General features: G+C 46.6%; 2 protein-coding genes across 4 annotated transcripts in view; one reads left to right on the top strand and one right to left on the bottom strand.

The window, feature by feature from the left end:
* Nucleotides 1–23,243, top strand: part of LOC144178504 (venom protease-like) — a 65,790-nt gene that overhangs the window by 26,533 nt on the left and 16,014 nt on the right. Inside the window, exons 1-2 of one of the 2 annotated variants that reach the window (XM_077706418.1) lie at nucleotides 13,537–13,818; nucleotides 14,714–14,808. In XM_077706418.1, the coding sequence (XP_077562544.1) occupies nucleotides 13,737–13,818; nucleotides 14,714–14,808 (177 nt within the window). In that variant the 5' untranslated portion in view covers nucleotides 13,537–13,736. Of the gene's footprint in view, nucleotides 1–13,536; nucleotides 13,819–14,713; nucleotides 14,809–23,243 lie in introns of those variants that run through there. The other variant, XM_077706417.1, reaches the window with a different exon arrangement.
* The window catches only part of LOC144178502 (brain-specific serine protease 4-like), a 47,213-nt gene that overhangs the window by 19,621 nt on the left and 4,349 nt on the right, over nucleotides 1–23,243 (bottom strand). Inside the window, exon 2 of one of the 2 annotated variants that reach the window (XM_077706415.1) lies at nucleotides 433–570. The exons of the other annotated variant lie outside the window; for it this stretch is intronic. Within the exon in view, the coding sequence (XP_077562541.1) occupies nucleotides 433–459 (27 nt within the window). The 5' untranslated portion in view covers nucleotides 460–570. The remainder of the gene's footprint in view (nucleotides 1–432; nucleotides 571–23,243) is intronic. 2 annotated transcript variants of the gene reach the window in all.

Raw genomic sequence — 23,243 nt, 5'->3', positions numbered from 1 at the left:
AACTTTGTTTGCGGGTTCTATGTATCATGATGCATTCCAACTTGTCTCATCACTTTACTTAAGTAAAACGACACGCTGGTACCGCCAATATTTTCGTAGGTCATCTCAGGCATTATTCAATATCGACAGCAGTGGGATCTTAATCACAAACATCAGAAAAATTTAGCCTATTTTAAGCCATCGACACCATAATCAGAGAAAAACTTATGCTCACGAATTCCTCTGTTTTGTGTAATACGTTGCTGTGTGAACTTGTCTCAAAGAAAAGACAGCTGCACAGAACTCCTGACCGTGTGATCACCCTGGCGTTTATCCTGAAGCAAAGGGTTGCCTTATCTCGAAGCGAGTGTGAATTCCCCTCCCCCCCCTCCGCCCCCCCCCCCCCCCTCCAAAAAAAAAAAAGAAAAAAAAAAAAACGTCTTTGGGGCTCACCTGGCACGCACATGCTTTCGGAGACATCGCGAGGATGCACGCCTATTCAGCAGCAGTTTCCGGTCTTCCACGACCTGGCTCTGTTCATCGTTGAACTGGCAAGCACTTTCGTGCTCTGAAATCTTTTCCTTGAAGTGTCTGTCAATGTGAAGGAAAGAACCCGGAAGAAAGCTCACCAATCTTCGGCCACGTGAATGTCTTGACGAGCTCATGGCTTTGACTGAAAAATTTTCTCAGATATCTTGCTGTGCGCTTTTTTTAAATGTCGATTATAGGACAAAAACCATACACCTTCGCGCCTCAATCAATCACCTCACTAAATACGGTCATTGAGGGCAGAGTATGCCGCTCCTTTTCAAAGTGCCAAGGGCGGCAGGTTTCCAGCGCTGCGCACACCATTTAAATGGACCTTTTTCCAGTAGCGGTCTTCCTAGCGGCCGCCACGGCGAACTGAAAATGGCAATGAGGCACGCCCCCAAGAACTCGGGCTCAAAATATCCTGGCGCTGTAGCCCCTCCCGCACCGACAAGTCACCTGTACCTTTCACATCAATGTCACTGTTGCAGGTGTCCGTTCCCGCGACTTATCTGCAGTGGTCGAAGCCCCCTTTTTTCTGTCCTTTTTTTTTTTTTCGTTATTCCCTCCCTGGCAGGCGAGTGCTCGCAGAATGGACAGCCTTAAAGGTTTTTCCTCTTTTCTTAGAAAGCCTTTTTGTGAGCCCGTGTGAACCCACCACGAGCTGGTGAAGGAGAAAAAATAAAAACAAGTAGGTGACCGATAAAAAGCGTAAAGGCTCATGGGTGCATCGTCTGCTCTTGCCACTTCCGGTTCGAGATCTCGCCTGGCCTCCCGTACGCCGATGGCTTTTACGCGTGCGTGAGCGTGTTGTTTTTTCGTCACAGATTGCTTACCTTTCAGAAGAGCCCCTAGTAGGATTCGTCGTTGTTATTCATTGCATGCGCAAAGCGTGGGTGTTTTTTTTTTTTTCGCTGGAGAAAGATAAACAACAAGCACACGCTCGCGTGAAAGCCGCCGGCCTACGCGAGGCCAGGAGAGCTTTCGAACCGGAAGTGGCGAGACTCCGCGGGAGATATGCGCCATAACTACTTTTTGGATTACGTTCAAGCCACCCCTATCTAATTTCCGGAACAAACTAATAATGTGTTTAACGCCGTTCGTGGTACCACAAGACACGGATTTCATTGTAATTACATTGAAGGGGGTCAGGATAGTTTTTCCAAGGCCTTTGCATCGAAACCGCTTTGTCCGACGCCGCTTCTTACATCGCGTTAGACGCTTATCGAATGTTGCTTCCCGATGCGAGCCTTTGCGCTTTTTACCGGTCACCTATCCTGAGGGGCGCCCTTTTGCTATTTTTTTTTTTTTTTTGTAGGAGGTGGCTGCCAAGAATGGCGGACCGGCGGGTGTAGGAACGAATGGTCCCGGAACCTATGGTCCCGGAACAAATGATCCCAACTCTAGTAGGAAAAAATGTTCCCGGAACTTATTGCCCCGGAACAAATGGTCCCAGGCACCTCTTCGGGCAAAATGATTCTATAAAACTCCACGTGGGTTGTTTGTACAAATTTGTTGTATCTTGCTGGAGTGCAGTTTATAATTTTTTTGTTTTCTTTGTTTTTCAGATTCCGTTAAACCGCTTATCTCAATTTACGCTATTATATAGATTAAACGCGGTATTTCTGCCAACCATGCATTTTTGTGCTAGTGCAGGGCATTACACGACTGGCCCGTTTGGGGAATTTTTTTATTCGTATTTCCGCCATTTTTCTCCGGCCTTTTTTCTTTTTGTCTTCGCAATTTTTATACGTTGAATACGAATATTGTTACTTCAGTTATTCGATTTTTGTTATGTTTTCAGTTTTGATGTTTTCGACTTTTTGGTTTATCAAAACATCGTTATTTCAATTATCTGCCTTGTCACTATAACCAATGAATGTGCCACGTGCAAACACAGGGGAAGAACAAGCCACGTGGGAAACATGCGGCTCCATCCATGATTTACAGAATGCGTAGAGGCATGCCTCAGAAAGAAGCGCCATTAGTTTCTTGTGAGCAAGCACTTCAGGGGTGCGTGCTTAGTGAGTTCTGTGCCCCCGCCCTCCCCCTCATAAGTTTTCTCAGACACCGCAACTATTTCCAGGCATGGCCAGACGCTCCCTTCCCGTTTAAGAAGATATTTTCTGAGTCCGGCCGTGATCCAGGAAGCCGCACCTGTAGCGGGACGCCGCTAGTAAGCGAGATTGGTGACAGGCAGTCTCCAGACATGCGGACGTCTGATCGCGAGCATCGGCTGAGCCACTGGTCAAGCCAGGCTGTCGCGACAGTCAGCACCATGGCCAATTTCTTCTAAAGAGGGCAATGAGGGCCATCTTAAGCAAAGAAATTTGTTACCGAAGCGAGTGCACTTAAGGCCACTAAATAAGACAATTGTGGCAGCCCGTTATTGTATTCGCTTCAAACACCGGCCGAGGGCTGCCCAGTACACGCTGATTTTGATTGAAGTGTCTGCCACTGGTCTACCACTGTTTAGACTTATATTCGGAATAACAAAAAATGCGTGCAAAGGAAGCACGCGAGGACGTACAAGTGCGACAAAAAAAAAACTGTATACCGCATTTTACTCAAATAAATTCAGCCTTAGCAAATATATTATATATCAACAGATGCAAAATATATTGTGCACAAATACAAACATATAAACATAAACACATTGACCCCCTTCCTTCCCTCATACAGGCGCGCACTTTCCAGTGAATATAGGTGGCGCGACGGGGTATCCAAAATGGAGGACGGGACGATGATCGGGACGTCTCGTAAGCGCGCGCGTCTGGAGAAAAAAGCCGATCAGGGCCCATTAGTGTCTCTTCACACCATCTTTTCCCTTGCCGATTTGACACGAAGGTGCTTTGCCGAAGGCGAAGCAGTCTCTAACGCCAGTCACAGTGTTTTGCGGCAGCAGGGAGGCCACCGATGACATGCTGCAGCATCGAGGGATTGTTCCTGCAACTACATGGCGTGACCCGCCAACCGCACTGCGTGAACGTTTGTTGGCACTGCAGGTCCTATAAAGGATGCTACACTTCCATCCATGCTCGTAAAATTGTTCAAGCACACTTTAAGAATATTTATTAGGCGCCAAGCAGACGCAACCAAGGATTCAGCGTTTGTTATTGCCACTTGCGCGATTGTGTCGGGTTAAGTGCGAATAATGCGAGTAAATTATAATTTTGTTGGGTGTTTTTACAAGGAAAAATCCAACGGCGTTTATGCAGGTTACAGGTAATAATAAAAATACCGAAACTAAATATCAAACGCTGATGCCTCTACGGCAGGGCCTGTTACATTAGCTGTGCCGTGCTTTCAGCGCGCTGTCGGAAACGACGATGCCGCAGTAACAAGTTTATTTATTTATTACAAATACCTACATCGCCCATTCCTGTGGGGGGTTTCATAAAGAAAAAAAAGCAGCAAATTCAAAACAGTAATCACACACAATGCTAAAAAGAGAACGAAGCGCAAACAACCCAACAAAGCACAAAATGCAACTGGAATGCAGCATTTATTAAAAGAAACCAGCACGTTAATGAAAGAACAATGACGTTCTTCTCATGTTGGTTCTTGGCTTCACTTTCTTCTCGTGAGTGCGCATAGGATTATGAATGTTATGTGGCGGCACGGCGCCTTTCTTCAACCGTGGTTTCAGTGGCTGCAGACCATCTATTAATAAACGACACACTCAACTTGCTCGAAAAAGACACCATCAATAACGAGAGAGCGAACTAAACTTACGGATATTGCTCCAGAAGAAGTCAGCTTTCGTGAAGTGACTACTGCAAACCCCACTGTGTTGCTGACACCTTTCCCAATGCGGAGCATAGTTATCCAAACCTTTCGGGCTTTTTTATCTCTAGGAAAGGTATGAACGCTGGCTTTTTCCGGCACTGAGCGATTTCTATACTGCGGTGCACAGCACATTCGATTGCTTTTTGGTTTTGCGGTCTCAATCCCCACGTTTCCGAACGCTCCGGCTGCCTTCGCCCGGGACGCCGATCACCTACAAACAGCTTCCGAAAAAAAGCGCGCGGTGGCGCCACCATTGCTGGAAAGTGCGAATAGGAGCAGTAGTGGTGGGGCCATTTCTTTCTAGTTTGACGTTGGGACCATTTGTTCCGGGACCATTAGTTCCGGGACCATTTGTTCCGGGACCATTTATTCCGCGACCGCGGACCGGCAGCCCACGCATCCTCTGATCGCTACTAGAAAAAGGTCCATTCACTACCAAATTCTTCGAGGATTCGCAAGTATTTTTAGTGACCAAGAATATGTATCCAGTGAAACTTTCCAAAGCAAATGGTGTTGTGATGCTACATCATTGGTGACAGTTCCCGCACGAAAAAATACATAGTAACAACAAATTCAGGCCGGTAGGCTGGATCCGAATAATTAAAAAGGCGTTGATGGAAAAGAAGGAACTCATAGAGGGAACAAGATTCTTAATCAATATGTACAGTGTGCATTTAAGAGTATGCCTAATATTTTGTGTAGACTGCTAGTTTGCTTTCAATAAGGGTAAATGTGACTGTGTTTTATAAGTTTTAAACAAGGACTGGATATAAATGCATGAATTGTATAAGTGGAGTTTTAAATAAATAAGGTATACACGCATCGGGAAGCAACATTCGATAAGCGTCTAACGCGATGTAAGAAGCGGCGTCGGACAAAGCGGTTTCGGTGCAAAGGCCTTGGAAAAACTATCCTGACCCCCTTCAATGTAATTACAATGAAATCCGTGTCTTGTGGTACCACGAACGGCGTCGGAGGGGTAAACACATTATTAGTTTGTTCCGGAAATTAGGTAGGGGTGGCTTGAACGTAATCCAAAAAGTAGTTATGGCGCATATCTCAGACGGTTGGCTGATTTGAAGCATATAATGGTTCCCAGTCAGTTTATCGAACGCCGTTTTATCGAAAATATGCCCGTTTCAGATCAGAGGGGGGACTAGAGACACAAAGAGACTCATTGTGGCAGTACCACCTGCGCAATGAACAGAATAAAAAAATTCTGGAGACAAATTTCGCGAATTACAGAAGAGCACGCAGGAAATAAGACAACTAGTACAAAGACTACGAATTCTGTTAAATAGACTCGCTGTGGAGACAAGATTGGCAAATTACATAGCGAGAAGGGAACTAAAAACGCACTGCTAATTTTATTACAGAAAAAGGCCGGGAAAACACTTTTGATAAAACTGATTCGATAAAACGGCGTTCGATAAAACGGCTTCGATAAACTGTCCGGACCCCGTATACTCAGTGTCATAAATTGTCGTGGTTTGTAATTGTGGTGGAAAGGGGAAAGGGGGGGGGGGGGGCATTGTCGTAGCGACCTCAGGATTCTTTCCAAGCTGCAAACAATAACAAATACATATTCAGTTTACCCACAAATACATATGCAGGCGGCCCAATTTGAGTCAGCAGTGTGTTGCGCCAGCGCGATCTTCTGCTTGTTGCCCGTGTACGCGTCGTGGCTCTCACGGTTGCAAGATCATTTCTGCGAAAGTTTGTTTTTACAAACAAAAAAATTTTCAGGACCGCTGTTTTACGCCGACCCACTCGCAAAATATATTAGATATAGTGGGAAAGTATTGGCAGATATCTCTGATTGACCGCCATTTAACCGCTCTGGATCATGCTAGTCAGAGTCAAATATCATCTCCACTGTGGCACCGAACGGTGCCAGTATGAGCTTGGTGACTTAAGTTGGAACCAAGCAACAATTTTGCATTTAAATAGCGCAGAGGAGTGCACAACGCAGCAGCCTAAATACTTCGCCGAGACGCAGCTGGCCTGCATACGCCGCGGAGCAAACACTCAAGCCGGCAAATCGGCCAGCTACCCCAATGCGCTCTGTACGGAAGGTGGCGGCGACCTTGGTGAAATAGTGCGCACTCACCATTCCACGAAGCACGCCTACGATGGGGGACAACGAGAAAGTAATCGGCAGCGTCGGGTGGCAAGCACCACGGATGAAGAGCGCGCACTAAATATGTAAATATGTGTGTTTCTTAGAAATGACCGCAGTCAACGCTAAACAAAACAAAAAACACAAAATTTTCTCACACCTTCCACCTAAATCCTGTGCCACCTCTATGTGGTGTAATACAAAACTACGCTAATCAGCCTTCTTCCAAGAGTGCAATGGCTCATGGTTCTTTTTACGCAACCACTACGTATATGACTGTCTCTACGCAACGACTGCATGCGCCGTTTAACTTTCGCGCTTTCATAAAGAGATATATTTGCAGTTTATTTGCGGGACCTTTTCTTACTCGCTGTACGCTTTCTATTCACTATTAAGTCATCATCATGGTAATAATGTCTTCCTTGGAGTAAAGGCAATCTCGGAGGCAAGACAATATAATCGGACTGAGATTAAAGGTGATGACTGGTAAGCAAAAATGTAGGTGAAAATTTATAAAACAAGCTTCTGTGACACATAGCGATTATGAATTAACGTTGATTCGGGGATTCACATGCTGATGAGCTGACCACTATAGTTTCGGGGGCCTCCTTAGTCCGTTGGGTTTGGGTGGCCTGTCTCTCCCGGTCTACGTGATGTTTTTGGTGTCCTGGGTTTGAGCTGATCAGTTGGGGGGGGTTGAGATTTGGGGAAAGGGTTGGTATGCGCTAAGACCCTTACCTTGTGGTCAATAGAACATGGCTCTAAGAAAAAATTACGTTTTTTTTTTGCGTACAGTAGAATGTATGGAGGGTATTGTAACATGTGGAAATGTGCTCGTCTGTTACTGTCGATATAGGCAACCCCGTCTTAAGTTATCTTGCTATGTGCAGCCGAAAATATCGTCCCAAGCGACCACGAGCCAGGATGTCGGAGTACGCTGTGCCGATGATTCTTCGTGGGAGCTCACGCGTGTACAAGCCAGCGCGCCACCCCGGGGGTGACACCGGGTTTGTATAAGAGCGAGGGCAGCGGCAAGAGCCGCCTTATATCCTATGTGTATCTCCGCTGGTTGGTGCTGGGTAAAATGGATGTTCGCAGCTGTTGAATTGCGCCTTTGAGGTTGCGACACGCAGTCTGAGAGTGTGAGACGATGGTGACATGTGTCTTGCCAGTGGTGGCTGCGACGACGATGGCTGCTTCTTCGACAGTGTCGACTCCCTTTGCTGTAACAGTGGCAGTTGTTAGTTCCACTCCCAGGTAGCGAATTGCGCTGATGGCGTGAATATTATATTCACGCTCCTATTTTAAGGTTAGCTCCTGAAGGTTGGTAGGTTTTAAATGTTTTTGTCCGTTAACTTATGTGCGCTATTAATTAATGAGGAAGGACTCCAAGCTGGGGCTTATATCGTAATCATTCCACAGTAATGCGATACCCTTAGAGATAATCGCCTAATAACATTCATAATCGGGATAATCTCCGAGGTAATAACTTCGAAAATACCCTTCGACAGAGTCACAGATAAATTGGACTAATATTTACAAAAAAAAAAAGACGACGAAGAGCTCTCGAGACATCGTACCAGCTGTGTACTACACGGCGGCAGGACGCATGAGGTGCATGATGGTTGATGGTGAGCGTTGTATTTACAAGATGTCGGAGATGTACCTATTCGCAATTGGCCATGATAGCCATCACCAGGCTGCATGCTGCAACAACAGCGTATACGGACGCGGCGTCTTATCCGGGTAGGTCCGCGGCGGTTTCCACCGTAGTCGTCGAAAACAAGCCCCGTTGCAGTCTTTCGCTTGCCGGCGACAATACTATACAAGCAGAGGAAGTAGCAATCGTCCTCGCCGTCGTACAAACTAATGCAGCGGTCATTGTCACCGACTCGCAGCAGGCTTGTCGGAATTTCGCTAGGGGACGCCTTCACACAACAACTCTACGCATCATTCAGCAGCAGCCCCTGAAGAGGCTAATCAGGATTGTATGGGCTCCCGCACATAACGGTATCCCTGGAAACGAGGCGGCGGACGCCATCGCTCGAGAATTGACCCACCGAGCGGGCACCGAGAGCAGCGTTGCCGAACCCGAGCGCATGCAGCCCTTGACCTCTTACGCAGAGATCACGCAGCACTACAGGCTGTCGCGTCAGACACTCGCTCCCCCACACAAATCTCTACCCCGAGAGCACGAACGTCATTTACGTGCTCTCCAGACTAATACATTCCCCCATCCTATCCGGCTTCACCTTTTCGACCGACAGAACTCCCCGCTTTGCCGATTTTGCGGAGAACCCGGAACGCTACGCCATATGGTCGGATGTGACCAATCTCCACTGATTCCTCCCAACCTGCAACTTTCCACTGTCGAGCTTTGGGAGAGCGCCTTGGCGAGCACCAGCCTGGACGACCAGCTTCGGCTGGCGGGCTGTCGATGCTGCCCGCGCTCAAGGCATCCTGGACTGAGGACGCCTCCTTCATGCTTCAGCACAATCCCCCCTGTTGATTTAAATAAACGTTTATTCTCTCTCTCTCTCTGACATCTTCGTCGTCGTCGGTGTTAGATGAGCATGCGGCTACACGATAGTTTGCTCTTCTTTCTCTTCTCGTGAGAATATTATCGGCAGTTACGTGTAGTGCTACCAGTATTCCTGGTTGATTAACGTAACCAAATAAGTTACATTTATTTAGAAACTACTGAATTATTTTGGTCACCTTTTATTGATTAATTTAATAGCTAAGGTATCACAGAAAGCTGTAGTACACCTCGAAAAAACCCACCCACCTTTTTATTCGAGAAATACCAAATTCTGGGAAATATTAAATTGTTTGACGTAACTACGGGCGTCCGCAAATCTGCCCGAGTTGTCTTGCCTCGAACTTTGTGGGATACATGGCAGCATGCATTATCCGTCGCCTCGTATGGGAGGAGGAGAAAAGCGGACGGAAAGGGCGAAAGTTTAACCACATGTAGAGTCCGGCCGTTTCGCTATCCCGTTTGCGGTTGTTGAGGGGTGTTCAGGGGATAAAAGAGAGGGCGGATGAAAGGCGGGAGTTGGAGGCGGATACGCGGGGAATTCTAGTTCTTTTTTGGCACTATAGTCGTTTCTTTAAGTTTGTGTTGTTTAGGAAATGTAGAGGAGCGTTTGTCGCCTTTTGTGAAGACAATGGCAGAGAGCAACGTCTTAAGGTGATCTTCCTTGTGAAGGGCTTCACCGTGTAGGCTGGGTAGGTCGACTCATTCGTGCGTTGAGCAACATCATTTACTTTATCGACGATACCCACTTGTCGTATTGGCCGGTCAGAACGCTTTGGAGCAGTAAAAGCCTGCTTAAAGAAAATTCGACAGTCTATATCTAACCAAATGCAAGAGAGAAGATTTGTTACATGTGTTGGTGTGTCGGTGAACGAGGTGAGTGCGCATAGAATAGTTGTAAGTGACCCGTCGCGATTTCCCCCGTTTAAATCACACCCACCCCGACCCCGCCAAGCTCATTATTGCGTCAGTAGCGGGCGCTTATATCTCTATCAGCAAAAACATCCAGCCCTGTACCAAACATTGCACTGAAGAAGAAATAGCAGCCGTGTCTGCCCCAAAGCTCGCTTGGCAGCGCAGTGCTACAGTAGTGACGTGCGAGCACATGTCTATTTCGCATTTCTCGTATTTCACTTGATTTTTTTCTCTCCCAGAAAAAAGCACCTAAATCGTTTTGCCACGAAAATGCTTACCTTGGGCAAATGGTTCCAAGTGCTCTACAGTTCAACTGACATATCTGCAATTAAACCAATTATTTAACTACTGACAAATTATAACTATGAGCTTCATGAAAAAATGTAATGAATATAATGTAATGAAATGTAATTTAACGTAATAAAAAAGTAATAAAAAGTACTGTTTGGAACTACACTTGACAACCGATAATAAGCAGTTGGTCCGATTGGCTCTTGGTACCGTTTTTTTTTATTCGGGGCCTACGTTAGCTGGGACGTGCACGCAGATAGAATCAAGACTTGTGGCTCGTAGCTCTTTGGTGAAAGACGTCGTCGTTTAAGTTGTATACTGGGAATTTCAGATCCACTTAATTTTTTAAGGAAGCTAGACGCCGTGGCGTGCACGCAATTATTCGCCCTCGGAAGCCCAATATATAGTGACAAGTACCATTTTGGTGTCTCGGCCATTTTTGTACAATGTCACCATCGTGTGCAGGGATTCAGAATTGTCAGTCGATGTGCCCTTGTCTCCAGCCCGACAACGAGTTCTAGAATTTAGAAATTGCATCTCGGCCGACCACCAGGGCAAGGAGTCTAGCCATCGACCCGGAAGTGTATCAAATCACGCCGTGCCAAAAAGAGCCAAAAGAGGCCGTTATGGTTGGCGGTAAACACCCAGAAAGGTTCGGAAGCACACATGCGCACAATATTTACCTTCAAATACATAGCCACCAACTCTGTTTGCTGCATGTAAGTGGAATGAGCTTCAAGCACACCCCACAACTGCCTCCACCCCCCCCCCCCCCCCTCTTTCCTTTCCCGTTTGCAGTGTCCCTGTTTGCTCTGCCCCGGCGCACCATTTTAGTATTCCTGTCAGAGGCCAACTTGACCGGGTATATTTATTTATATACACACGCAAACACCGCATTAGGCTGCAGAGCGAACTTTCACTATTGAACCAGTATAAACACGTTCCGCGACCGTGAATACCACAACCAGGTTTTCTTTCTCTTTTCTTGCCATTCGTAGAGAAGGATGAAAATGTTTGACTCATGCACATATAGCCATGCTCATGGTGCCATTACATAAGTAATGAAGATATCTGAATTATTTAAACATGGTGGAACGAAGTTTTTCCAACTATGATAATTGCAACAAAGTGCAACAATGGCGCATAAATGGCTTTACAAGGCTCTTCAGAACACGGCAAGTCATTTACACTGAAATATAGAACATGTTATTACGAGTAAAACTATGTGCAGTAGTCGCCCCGACGTTGTATTAGTCATAAACAGTACTCAGCCTTATTTCCGCGTCAGCATTCAAACGAACGTGTTATTTGTCGCGACAACATCCACGTACTAAAGTATAAAATCCCCCTTAATCTTGACTGGCATGTTTTTCTCCGGTTCGCGGTCACATTGTCATCCATAAACACGTGTTTGATACGCATAGTGGGGTTTCGCTCCGCAATGCGAGACGCTCGCCGCACTGTTAATGTTTTACTGAAAGCGAACCCGTCAGGTATAGAGTGCACAACCGCTTCGATGAAGTGCATGAAGAACAATTGTTGGATACACCTTCAAACCAGTATCAAAGCCACCTTGCACAACGGTGCAAGCTTTATGACACAGCCGAGCTGTGTTCGTCAAACTGAGCTAAACTTGACAAGCGCCATATAAGTGACTCAGAACAGAAGGCCAGATTAAACGCAAATTGTGCCTTATTTGTACAGTGTCCACTTCAGTCTTCGTATACCTCATGATCCGCAGCGCCGAAAAGTCTTCATCGTGCGCTACCTCGCCGTTGAAAACCTGTACTTCTTCTTGTTCTTCTTCTTCTTCTTCTTGTGGGTGATTGCATTCTCGCCTGGCAGCGCTGCGTGCTTCCTGATAAGCCGCCTCTTCTTTGGGCGTCCGGATCTTCTTTGGTCGCCCCATCCTTCATGTGTGCGGCCTGGGAGTCGGAGGAAGTTCTGCCGCCATCGCCGCGGTGTGTCCGAGTTTTATGAGCACAGGTGGTTGCCCCTAGCCACGCGAAGCGAGTGACGTCAGGAGCAGACGACAGTCGTTTTGACGGCGACGCTGTTTGCTCAAACGCTGGCGGGCACGTGCACTCAGTATTTTTCTTTTATTTTTGCGAGCCCCTCACGTGGCGCAAGCCTACGCGCAAGCCTGGACGACGCCGGGCGCTCCTCATGAGACGCACACTCACGTGCGTTCGTCGTTTTCTTGGTATTTTTTCTGTCCGTGGATGGCGCAACCAAGAGCGTAAACAGCTCTGCTGTTAAAAAATGGCACATTAATCACTGATCGTACGATGGTCCAGGAAAACTAACCATCATTTCATTACCATTTACCACTCCTCGCAGATAATTGGCGCGTATGTGAGATTGACCCCGTCCTCTCGTCAGCGTGGTTTAATCCTCGCGGTCTTTCCTGAAGACGCAATCTCTCGCGCTACACAGGAACTATTTGTATCCGCCCGCGACGTTGGCTCTTGAGCCAGCACTTTCCCGTCAGTAAGTCACGTGGGGAATCAGCCGTGTACTGTTTCCGGGGAGCCATTAGCTTCAACATCTGGTAGCGACTGTCATGGCTGCTTGAAGATACCTTTAATGACTACACGTTGATTGTGGCGAAATTTCATGATGACCCTCGGTGGGGTTATGAGAGATCCCGGTGAAAGGTACACTAACAACATTTCTAAGATGCTGAAGACAACCTTTTGGTAAGACGAATAGATCTTCTCAGATGCGTAGGGTATGAAGTGATGACCTTCGCATTATTTATGCTTAGTTGTCTTCGCCGAACACAAATAAATACGCAATTTGAAACGGATTAGCTTGTGATGCCACATGCACCTAGATTTGCTGTACATCCTGAATCATATCGCGCACGTGCTGAAACGTTCGCGAGACTTTCATCCTTTAAAGTGGCGGCGTAGTGAAATGATGTGGGGCAGATGGCAATACTAGGATTCAAGTTAGACGCTTCCCTCCCACTCCTAAATTATATGGTCAATTGGTGTTCACGCGTTTGTTGCCTGAAAGAAGCGGGTAAATGAAAGGCTTCGGAAGTCGCAGCAAAGACGTGTGAAGCACCTGTCCCGTCGCTAGCGTTTGTATATTTTGTACGGCTTTAAGGCACGTGTACTCCTGTCGATCCCCGCTCGTGCGGCGATGCTCTTCCTCGCAAGTAGTTCCGCGGTAGCGCGCGACAGACAAAATCGAGGGCGAATCATCGTCGGCGGCGGCTGTTAAGTGAAGCGAGGATGGCTCCCGTTAACCCACATTCTCATCCGCCGCGGCGGTCGGAGAGCGCGTTATAAACGCTACGTTTTCCCCCGTGACGCGATCAGCGCGTGCGACGCACTTTCTCTCGCGCAGACTCGGCGCGGCATCGTCGAATCTCGGCGGTCCTACTCGGCGGCGTGTGCGGCTGCAGGCGCTCGGGCGCAGCGCGAGTTGGACCGCTCAATCCCTCGGCTTGATCAGTTCTTACACAGCGAGTTCTTGAATTTCCCGCGTGATCACCGAGTCCGCTCCGAGCGCTTGACAGCTGCCGCCGCCGCCGCAGTTTTAACTCCTGGGTCTGCGGGTTGAGGGATGTGGAAAAACGGCCGTCGTACCTGGCCTCTCGTTTTAATCGCTGCGTGCCTGCTGGTCAGCGCGCCCGTCATCGACGCAGGTGAGTGGAGGCGAGACAGGCTGCCGCTGTCAGTCGAGGATTAGTTTGGGAAAGTTTGAGTTAGGGGCTGCTAAGTGAAGCACCGCTCTATAGAGCAGAGTCGCGTAGTACAGCGTCGGGACGCTAAGCACAAGATCTGACTACTACTTGGTGGATGTCAATTAGCATTGCAAAATCAGACGTTGATAATTCATGTATTAGGAAGAAGTGATGTGTTTTCGAACTTAATCTACTCAGACCTTTCTTCGTGTCCGCAAAGATGGCACATTTCTGTTCAGTATCGGGGAGCTTAAAATCCGCAGCAAGCGGGCTTCAGCCGCATAAAACCGATGCTTCTTCATTTTTTTGTTTGCTGTTTCTTTTAATTTAAATCAGTTCAATTCCCTCGACTGCCTCTTAGTTAGGCCTCAAAAACAACAGCAAAAAAAGAAAAAGAAAAAAGAAAAGACTCACAGACGGGCGTTTACAGCTCCGCTATAACGACAAGAGTTATGTAAAGGAGGACGGAAGAAACCTAGCCGAGCAGGCTGCCGTAACACGAAGATACGGAGCTTCGCAGCGAGTAACCGCGGCAGGCAAGAAAACATAAGCGCACTGCTCCGCCTTGCCTCGGCACCTGGAGCGTGCGGCACCGCCGATCTGATTACGATTACGAGAATGGTCGCGTGCCTCGTACGCGCGGCGGGTCGTCGTTCCCGGCCGCGCTGCCTGAGCTATCGGTGGAGGAAAAGCTGTGGGGCGGCGTCACGGCCGCGGAGCGTCGTCGAGAGCGAGTGACATGGCAAAAGTGTGCCACCGGGCTTCGACCGGAGCAGCCGGGGCGGGCGAACGAGTTGAGTGAGCCGCCGATCGCTGTGCATGTGCCTCCATCTTGTTCCTTCGTGGCTTGGCGCAGCGTTCAGGAGAAACTGCCGCTGCGGTCGCCAGCTGATCCGCAGAGGACGCATCGTCGGTGGACGGGACGCCTACGACGGAGAGTTCCCCTGGATCGTGAGTACCGCTCTCTGAGCTCACGGAAGGCTTCTATGGCCACGAAGGACGCTCTTTTCATTTGTGTAGTTTGAACACAAAAGCCCCAAGAGTGCGGATCATTGCAAAATATCACTCTATCAAAGTACGGAAATCAGTCGTTAAAAGTTGACCGATTAGAAACATTGGTGAGCCATTTTTAAAGTGATATGTTTTGTGGGTTTTCTTTTCACTTTCAGTATGTTATTTATAACAAAGCATACCGCTTGTGGAAACAATAGGTAGTGGCGGTCGTTAGGCAATCTAAGAAGTTTTAGTGGTTCTCCCCGAGTCTCTTACTCTCATGTACATCTGCACCTTTCCCTTTACTTAGCTACTAGAAGAAAAAAATTAATATGTTCACAGGAAAGAGTATTTTTGTGACAGAGTGAACAGGTGCATCAATGTAGATTGCGCTACGCATGAAGTAAACCAGACTTTTGGGGATTTAATATAACCAGGACTCAGTATATCGGCTGAGAGAGTGCGCAGCTGGTTTTTAAAAAAAATTCTTGATATATTCAAGCATACAAGAGAAAACGTACTGAAAAAAAAATGGCCTCGTATCTGCTCACTTTGTTGCAAAAGTCGACGAAAGACGATAGTCGTCTGGCGCCCCAGCCAAGTAAATGTCCCCCTTCTCTTACACGCTCACTTCTCAAGCTGTTCCTCTCCCGTTTCGGTCCTCTCAAGATAAACACGCTAGCGCTTTGCTCAAGTCAAATTCAAATTCACCGCGTTCCACTGCTCCACGCCGAATGCCTGGATGCAAGCGCTGCCGTACGGCGGAGACGCGACAGAATTGAGGCACCCTACTTACTTCACCTGCGTTCCATGCGGAACATGAAAACTATCTATTGGGACCTTTCGTTATTTTTGCCGTTTGATTTTTTAAAATTCCGCTAGGGAAACGGCGGGCGACAGCTTTTGTATTTTCTGGACTTATCTTTCATCACATTAATCATCCGTGTATTTTTAATAAAAAAAAACACTGCCAATATCACTTATGTGTTGATGTCTTGCCCCAGATAAGCGTAATATTTTGTTTTGGCTCAACAATGATGAAAAGTACGAACATTGTCACCGGACTTAGTAGTTATGTTTGGATGTGGGCATATAAACCTATTGTGCAGCATCTGTTTCACTTCTTTGGCAGGGCGGTTGAATCGAGGGACAGACAGACAGACAGACAGACAGACAGACAGACAGACAGACAGACAGACAGACCAAAAGGTTCACGTTCAAGTAGCCCAAAAGAGACTATCGTTTTTACAAACTGCAGCTCAATCATAAGTTATCCACCTGGCTATGAGTGGAACACTCGGTATTAATTTGTCAAACTTGGTGCTTTCACCAGCCCCCAAAATATCGACGTACCGGCGTTTTCGTTTTGGGACTCACTAGTAAAAAATTCCCCGCATTTCCCCGAGGGGAAGAATGTGAAAGTGCGAATGCACGAGTTGAATTTGCGCGGTTCGGTAATGTTCGCGAAAGAGAGATCACACACACACACACAACTACAAAGAAAGAAAGATGCATTTATTCACAGACACCTATTTGTGTTGTCGTTGTACTTGATTGCTAGAGCGGATCTCAGCTTTGAAATTTCGTGTCAGTACTCCTTTAAGCGGGTGCATTAGCCCTTCTCACGCCCGATTCCTGGCCAATCCCCCACGTGGGTATGTGCCATGTCAGCGGCCAGGCAGCGCGCGCCCATCTCCCCCCGTTGCCAAGGAAGACGAGGAGATTCCTGGCCAATCCCCCACGTGGGTATGCTATGCGGACATCGCCGGTGGACGCAGGTTCAGGGTCGCTTAAGAAGTGCATTAGCACTTAAAAACGACCGCCGCGGAAGTAATCACAATCGCGACCTTGGGCTAAGCAGCAACACGCCTTATCGACAGAAGCGTCTTTAACGTGAGAAGGGTCTTAAAACGCGCTCGAATGTTCGCGCTCAGACTCCTCCAGCACCACAATTTTCTTGGGTCGCTCAGTAGCTAAGGCATTGTGCTACTGAGCACGAGTTGCAACTCGTGCTCAGTTGCATGGTGTTCGATCACTGGCATGGCGGCTAGTTTTTTCGTGGAGACAGAGTCAACAACACCCATGCGTGAAAGAACTTTCGACAAACGCTAAAGGTCCCCAGGTGGCCTAAGTCAATTATCCCGTAACTCTCCTTAAGCATCGCGTGCCTTCATTTGCAGCCTTTGCGGTAGAAAATCGAACAGCTAAACCTTCATGCTACTGCGGCGAGAATAGGAAAGTCGCAGATGCATAATTGATGGTTGACACTAGCTTCTTCCCCTAATTGTCGTTGCGTGAATCTGCCTGCCTTATTCATCTTCGTCCTCCACATCGCCTTCGTGGCCACCGGCTTGTCTTCTAGGCGGCGGCTGACGCTTCGACCGTGCTTTCTCTGCTGTTAGCGGGCCCCTTCGATTTGTCAGTGCCGCCCGGGAACTATCCCCTGAGACAGGAAGTGCAGCTGTATGCGGGGAAATCGAACAGAGGGATTGCGTCTTGGGAAGCTCTCTGAAAGGACGGGATCGATATTCAAAGGCCCGCTTCTCGAAGCTGTTTAAATATGTCTAACCGTGTCGGCAGTGATTCCTAAATGAGGTTCTATACCTCCTCTGGGACACACATTCAGATCTTCTGTATTGAAGCGAGTACAGAACGCCACTCTCTTGCTATCCTCCTCCTCTCCAAACAAGCATGCAGCCTTCTCGTTCAAGGAGAGTGCGCCTCCTTCTCGATTCGGTATAACGACTGAGGGCACTATTCTAATGAAGTACTTAAAACTATATCAAGAACGAAAATTCGAAACATAGCTGGTTTTGCCATAGGATTCTGCGTGCATATCCCGGTGGTCTTTAGCTCATCTTTTCTGTTTAAAGCGAGCTATTCAGAGAAAAAGAATGTGTGGCAGTTTTTTCGTGGGCAGTGATATATATATGCCCATGTCCGCTTACAGCTACATCAACCTAGTGAGCTTTAAAACTATTTTTACCTTTCTCCTAGACGCGAGTTTTTGTTGTTGTTGTTGTTGTTGTTGTTGCTGCTGTTCGAGCCGAGAGAAGGCACAACCAAACCACAAAGGCTCAGATCAGCAGCGACCAGCTGCTCCGACACTTCATATGCCAAGGTGTATGTATAAATGCCAGCTAAGGTTTTATGGAAACATATATGTGTCTCAAAGACGGCGGATCATCTGCTATTTGTCACCGAATTCGGGTTGGTGGATGCTTCTTGCAGTGCAAAGAAACTTAAACAAAAGGGGTGTTACACTTGAGAGAAATGCGACAGCATAGCTGCAGCCACTTGGCACCAAATTTGCTATTACGAGCCCAGGTTATTTCTCTCCGGGGTAATCGTACTCCTCGCTCGAGTTTTGTAAAAAATAATACTTTATTCACGTTAAATATTTCAGCAGGCAGTGTATTAAAAATTCAAAGCCCCTTTCTCAAGAGGGAGATGGTTAAAACGCGAAGATTTCTCCCATGGAACCTCAGCCAAAGTCGAAGTCCAAAATCAAAACTGCGACCTTGTCGAAATTGCGCAATCAGACAGACATCGGCTTCATGACGCGAGGCACCCACGTTCGACTCCGACCACGGGAAGCGTTTCTTTCTTTTTCTTTCTTTTTTTCTTTTCTTTCTTTCTTTCTTTCTTTCTTTCTTTCTTTCTTTCTTTCTTTCTTTCTTGCTTTCTTTCTGTTTGAAGCCCTTGATGTGCCTTCGCTTATCATCGTCGTCGTTTGGCGAAACCCATTGAGTAAAGTTGGCCTTCCTGCAGTGCGTATTGGCGAGACCTCGAACGTCATCTGTGGGGCATAGAACGCTTCGCTTTAAAATCTACGCGAAAGACGGACAGCTTGGCAAATCCCCACGACCCCCTGTTGCAAGAGAAACAAACAGTACCAGGCTTGCATATTGAAAATACAAATTCCAGCGTTAACACGGATATACATGGCAGAAAGAAAATAACACTTAACGTGTCAGGAATGATTGAAAAATGTCATGAGTACAATTCGTTTTCTTTTGCACATCGATATCTGATTGATCGAAATAATTCGAAACAATAGGTAGGATGTGGGATGACTTCCGGGGAATATTTTACGCCCAGGGGACTATTTACTAGTGCTATTTTTTGCGAGTAGTGCAAAGTTGCGCGTTTGCTTTCAAATAAGATATGTTGTTCAGAAAATTTCGGCTTCACTTGGAGCAGTTTTTAATGCCCTAGTCCTTCTATTTGAACACCTGGAACACTGGAATTATTTATTCATGCAAAAAGAAAGGGGATCTGAAATATCATCTTGCAGAACACATTTTGTAATATGTATACCCTTTGAACGATCTATGTATGATAGTAGGATCTGCTATGGGGGCTGAAAGTAAGACTTCATAATTAATTGACAACGCCTTCGGATGCCGCAGTTGCAATTATACCCTCGAATGCCTTGGAAAAGTCAACAAGAAAAAAGAACAGCTCAGCACGAACATTAAAAAAAAAACTGCGATAAAATAAGCTGTTTGTGTTCATTTAGGGCTATTTCAGCAGATCGCTGTTTTCTAAAGCCAAACTGCGCTGCCGACGTCAAACCCCGTTTATCAAATAAAGTAGAAAACTCAAGGTAAATGAGTTTTCTAGTCCTTTCGAAAGTACCGCGCGGTAGTGTGAAATTAGCCCATAGTGTCTTATATGGTTTATATCACCCCCGTTGTGCAAAACAGCACCTTTCCTTGCCTGCCTTATTTTTGGGACGATAGAATGGAACAAAAAGCAAGTTAAGGATATGGGTAAGATAGGGATCTAGAATATCGGTAACATGCATTATGAGACGATTTTACATGTCTTCGATATTGTAACTTGAGCCGCTTTTTGACGCGATAATATCTGCGCGCAATTTGTTTCCTGTAACTGGTTGAAGAAGAAACGAAAATTGATTGGAAGCCTGGTATAAGTTAGGAATACAACCTACGGCCGGTTACAGCACAGTTTACTAAGTACTCCTAAATGTCACCCGCAAGAACAGCTTTACCTGTCATCTCAACATAATATATTACTGACTTTTCGACTCACGAAGGATATATTTCTGATTATTTAACGAACATTCTACCCTTTTGTGTGAAATATCAGTGCACTTTACTAGGTAAATGGTGGTGCCGTCAATCTTGGCAAAAATAGCCGCCCATCAAATTAAAAAAAAAATGCTTATGTCCGATACTGGCATCGAAGCGGTGTCCCGTGTATCACCAAACATTAGCCAACCTTAGTCTCCTTTAAGCTCAAGATGGTTGCCCTGTCGTTCTGAAACCCGTTGAAAGGGGCAGTTAACTGCGAAGTTTCGTTTCCAGGTTTTGATGGTTATATTAAGGCGTACTCCTGCACTTAGATTAAGCGATCGAGAACATGGCTATTTCAGCTTGCCTGAATGCGTCAGCTCGCGCTTCGGGCGCAGGTAACATGCAGGACGCTTCATACGAGGAACCACTATTATAATTCGGCGTTTGGTGCCTGTGAGATGTGTCCGCAAGTGCTTGGACTTGTTTCTGGCAGCTCGGCGGTTAATTTCATTTGGGTGTTTCCCTACTAAATGCCGTTGTGCGAGCTTAGTGCTGAGCCGTCTACTTAATCTCCTCTAGATATTCCTGTCCCCCTTTCATTCAACGAAAGTAGGCCTTTGTATTCCTAAACCTTAATTTATTCTTCAAAAGTGGAAGTAAAATATTTACCTGAAACCGTGTTTCAACCGTATGAACTCTATTAATGCTGCCGAGAGGGCTGACGTGGGAGACCAATATTGAAGGCACCATCATAACAATACACTATAAACTGTAATCGTGGCGCCGGGAACGAGAACGCTCCAGTCGTGGGCATCAGGCCTGCACTCTAAATTACAAAGGAGGCTTGGGCATATCCCGCTGCGCTGAATTGCTTCGGAGCTCTTGTGAAGAACTATTCAAATTTTGGGGGTTTAACGCTCCGAAGCCAGGCGAGGGCGAAGAGGCACGTCGTAGTGCAGGCTCCGGATAATTTTGAACACCTGGGTATGTTTAACGTGCGCGGAAATCTAGACGCACCCGAGTTTTCGCTTTTAGCCTGCATCTGAAAAGCAACCACCGGCATCGAACCCGTGTCATTGGGCTCCGCCGCACAACGCCGTAGCCACACAGTCACCGCAGCGGGTTTTCACGAAGAACTACACCGGTGTTCCACAGACGACTACCGGTACTCAACGTTGCCAATTCTTGTTTATAGAGGGCGCCACGATTGCTTTAAGTACACATTTTACCAAGCAGTAAACAAACTGCTCATTTTAACAAAAAGGACGAAACTTCAGTGAGATAAAGCTGCTATTCGGGGGTTTTTGAGATCGAACTTATCATCATATTAGCTTTCTTTACAAATGTTTGTTTAACAACTCTGTAGTTCCGCTTTGACTCCTTTAACCACGCGCTTGAAGTTGAAGTCACTGGCAATCAGTTACCGCTTTTTCCTACAATCTCTCGTTGAAGGTGATGGGCCAAAAACATACTGCCCAAAAAAGGGCATTCGTAATTTTCGTTTGTACGTCCATTAAGTTCATCACTTGCGACGTCAACGTACGATGAAATATTTTTGAACTTGGAGTCGCAACGAAAGAAATGAGTCAAATTGACCGTGTTGGCACGCACGCTTGCGTGTGGTTGTCTTCGTTGCATGACTTGCTACAGGAGAGGGGACGTAAGTAATCACATGACTTGCAGATTCTGCGATAAGGCAAACAAGGCGGGCGTTGTTCGGCAGGCTCAGTACAGGCGAGCGGAAAAAAATATCGAGGAAGACAACACCAAAACTCGTGGGATCTATGAACTTCATTTGGCAGTAACATACATTCCACTTTTAATGCAAGTAGCATTTAGTAGAACTGAGTAGTTTACAAACATGACAAAGGCGGGTAACACCTTAGGCAATTTCCCGCGATGGTATCGGCAATGTAAGTGAAGGTGGACTGTAGTGATTGGCTCAGGTTGGTAAAAGCAACCTCAATTTAAAGAAAATTGTTGGCTTGGGAAACAGAACACCTTTTTTTTTAGTGCGAAAGCCATTGAAAAAAATCCCGGGCATCTCGACTAACGTGAAACCTGGAGAGGGGCGAAGCATGCATTCTATATAAGTGTATTTTTAGCGCTTTGGCGTTTTTGCCAACGGAGAGGAAACCTTAGGAGAATAGAGGTATACAGCTAAATTTGCTGTAAAAAATATTGTGTCCTTGAAGCACGAAGCATTCTAGCCCAAGGCAAAAAGGAGTGTCCCGGTGTTTTTTGGTACGTGTTACGAACGTTCCAGAGGAAGCGTGAACGAGTGTCCCGGTGTTTTTCAAAGACGATAGTCTTTCTTGGGCAACTTAAACCCAGAAATTTTGGTCTGTCTGTATGTCTGTTTGTATGTATGTCTGTCTGTCTGTGACTCGATTCAGCCACCCGGCCAAAGTAAAATAGATATTGCGCAATAGTCTCACAGCCAAATGTAAACGTCTAAGCCGGGTTTATATGTTCATACTTCTCAACTTTGTTGAACAAGAACAAGAACAAGACATTACGTAAATATAAGACAGGAAATTAGTACACAAGGAATATTTACAGTGTTCCTTTATTAAAACATTTATGGATGCTTGGTTTTTCCATAGCAAATGATAACCTACATTTACTGCAGAAAACCGCCGCCTGATGTTAACCGCCCCACCTCCTGGCGGTATATGAAAAATCACGCGGCAACAGCAACGAAAGGTTCCACTAGCTAGGTTCAACGTTCTGCTTGGAACGCACGTGGAGCACGGCCACGCGGTTCTATAAATCTTGAAGTCGGCCGCCTCGATTCACGCGCGTCTCCGCCGTACTGCAGTGCTGGCATCGAGGAACCCGGCCTGTAGCAGTGGAACGCGGTAAATTCAAATCGCCTTGAGCAAGACTTTTGTGTGTTTACCTTGGGATGAGCGCGACGGTACAGGAAGAGATGAGAGGTGAGAGGGAAAGCAAAGGGGGATATTTACTTGGGAAATGTCTTTTTCCGACATTTGCAACGAAAGGAGCAGATACACGGCCAATTTTTTTACGCGTTATGTTGTAGCGTGATTCGTAAACGAGTGGCCCGGTGTTTAGTGCGATGACTACATAAGACGATGGTTACGACGATTGCATGAGGCGCTGACAGCCCGACCCCGCAAGGGGCTTCGCCCCTAAAAATCGGCCACCTTCGCTATTGAGGAAACAGCGGAGCGGGCGGTCTTCACTAGATTTAACTTGGCTTTTCTTAGCTCTGCCCCTTTCTTAAGAGAAACATGGTTGAAAAGTGAAACTTTCTTTACGCAAACTGAGTTAGATCAAAGTCCACAATTCACCTTTCTAAAGTCCAAAATCCAAACTGTCGAAGTC

Source organism: Haemaphysalis longicornis, unplaced genomic scaffold, assembly GCF_048455015.1.
Source record: "Haemaphysalis longicornis isolate Haplotype H1 unplaced genomic scaffold, Haemaphysalis longicornis Haplotype H1 scaffold_4, whole genome shotgun sequence".
Taxonomy (NCBI): Eukaryota; Metazoa; Arthropoda; class Arachnida; order Ixodida; family Ixodidae; genus Haemaphysalis; species Haemaphysalis longicornis.
The sequence above is the reverse complement of the archived record's forward strand: the minus strand, read 5'-3'. Positions and strand labels throughout refer to the sequence as shown.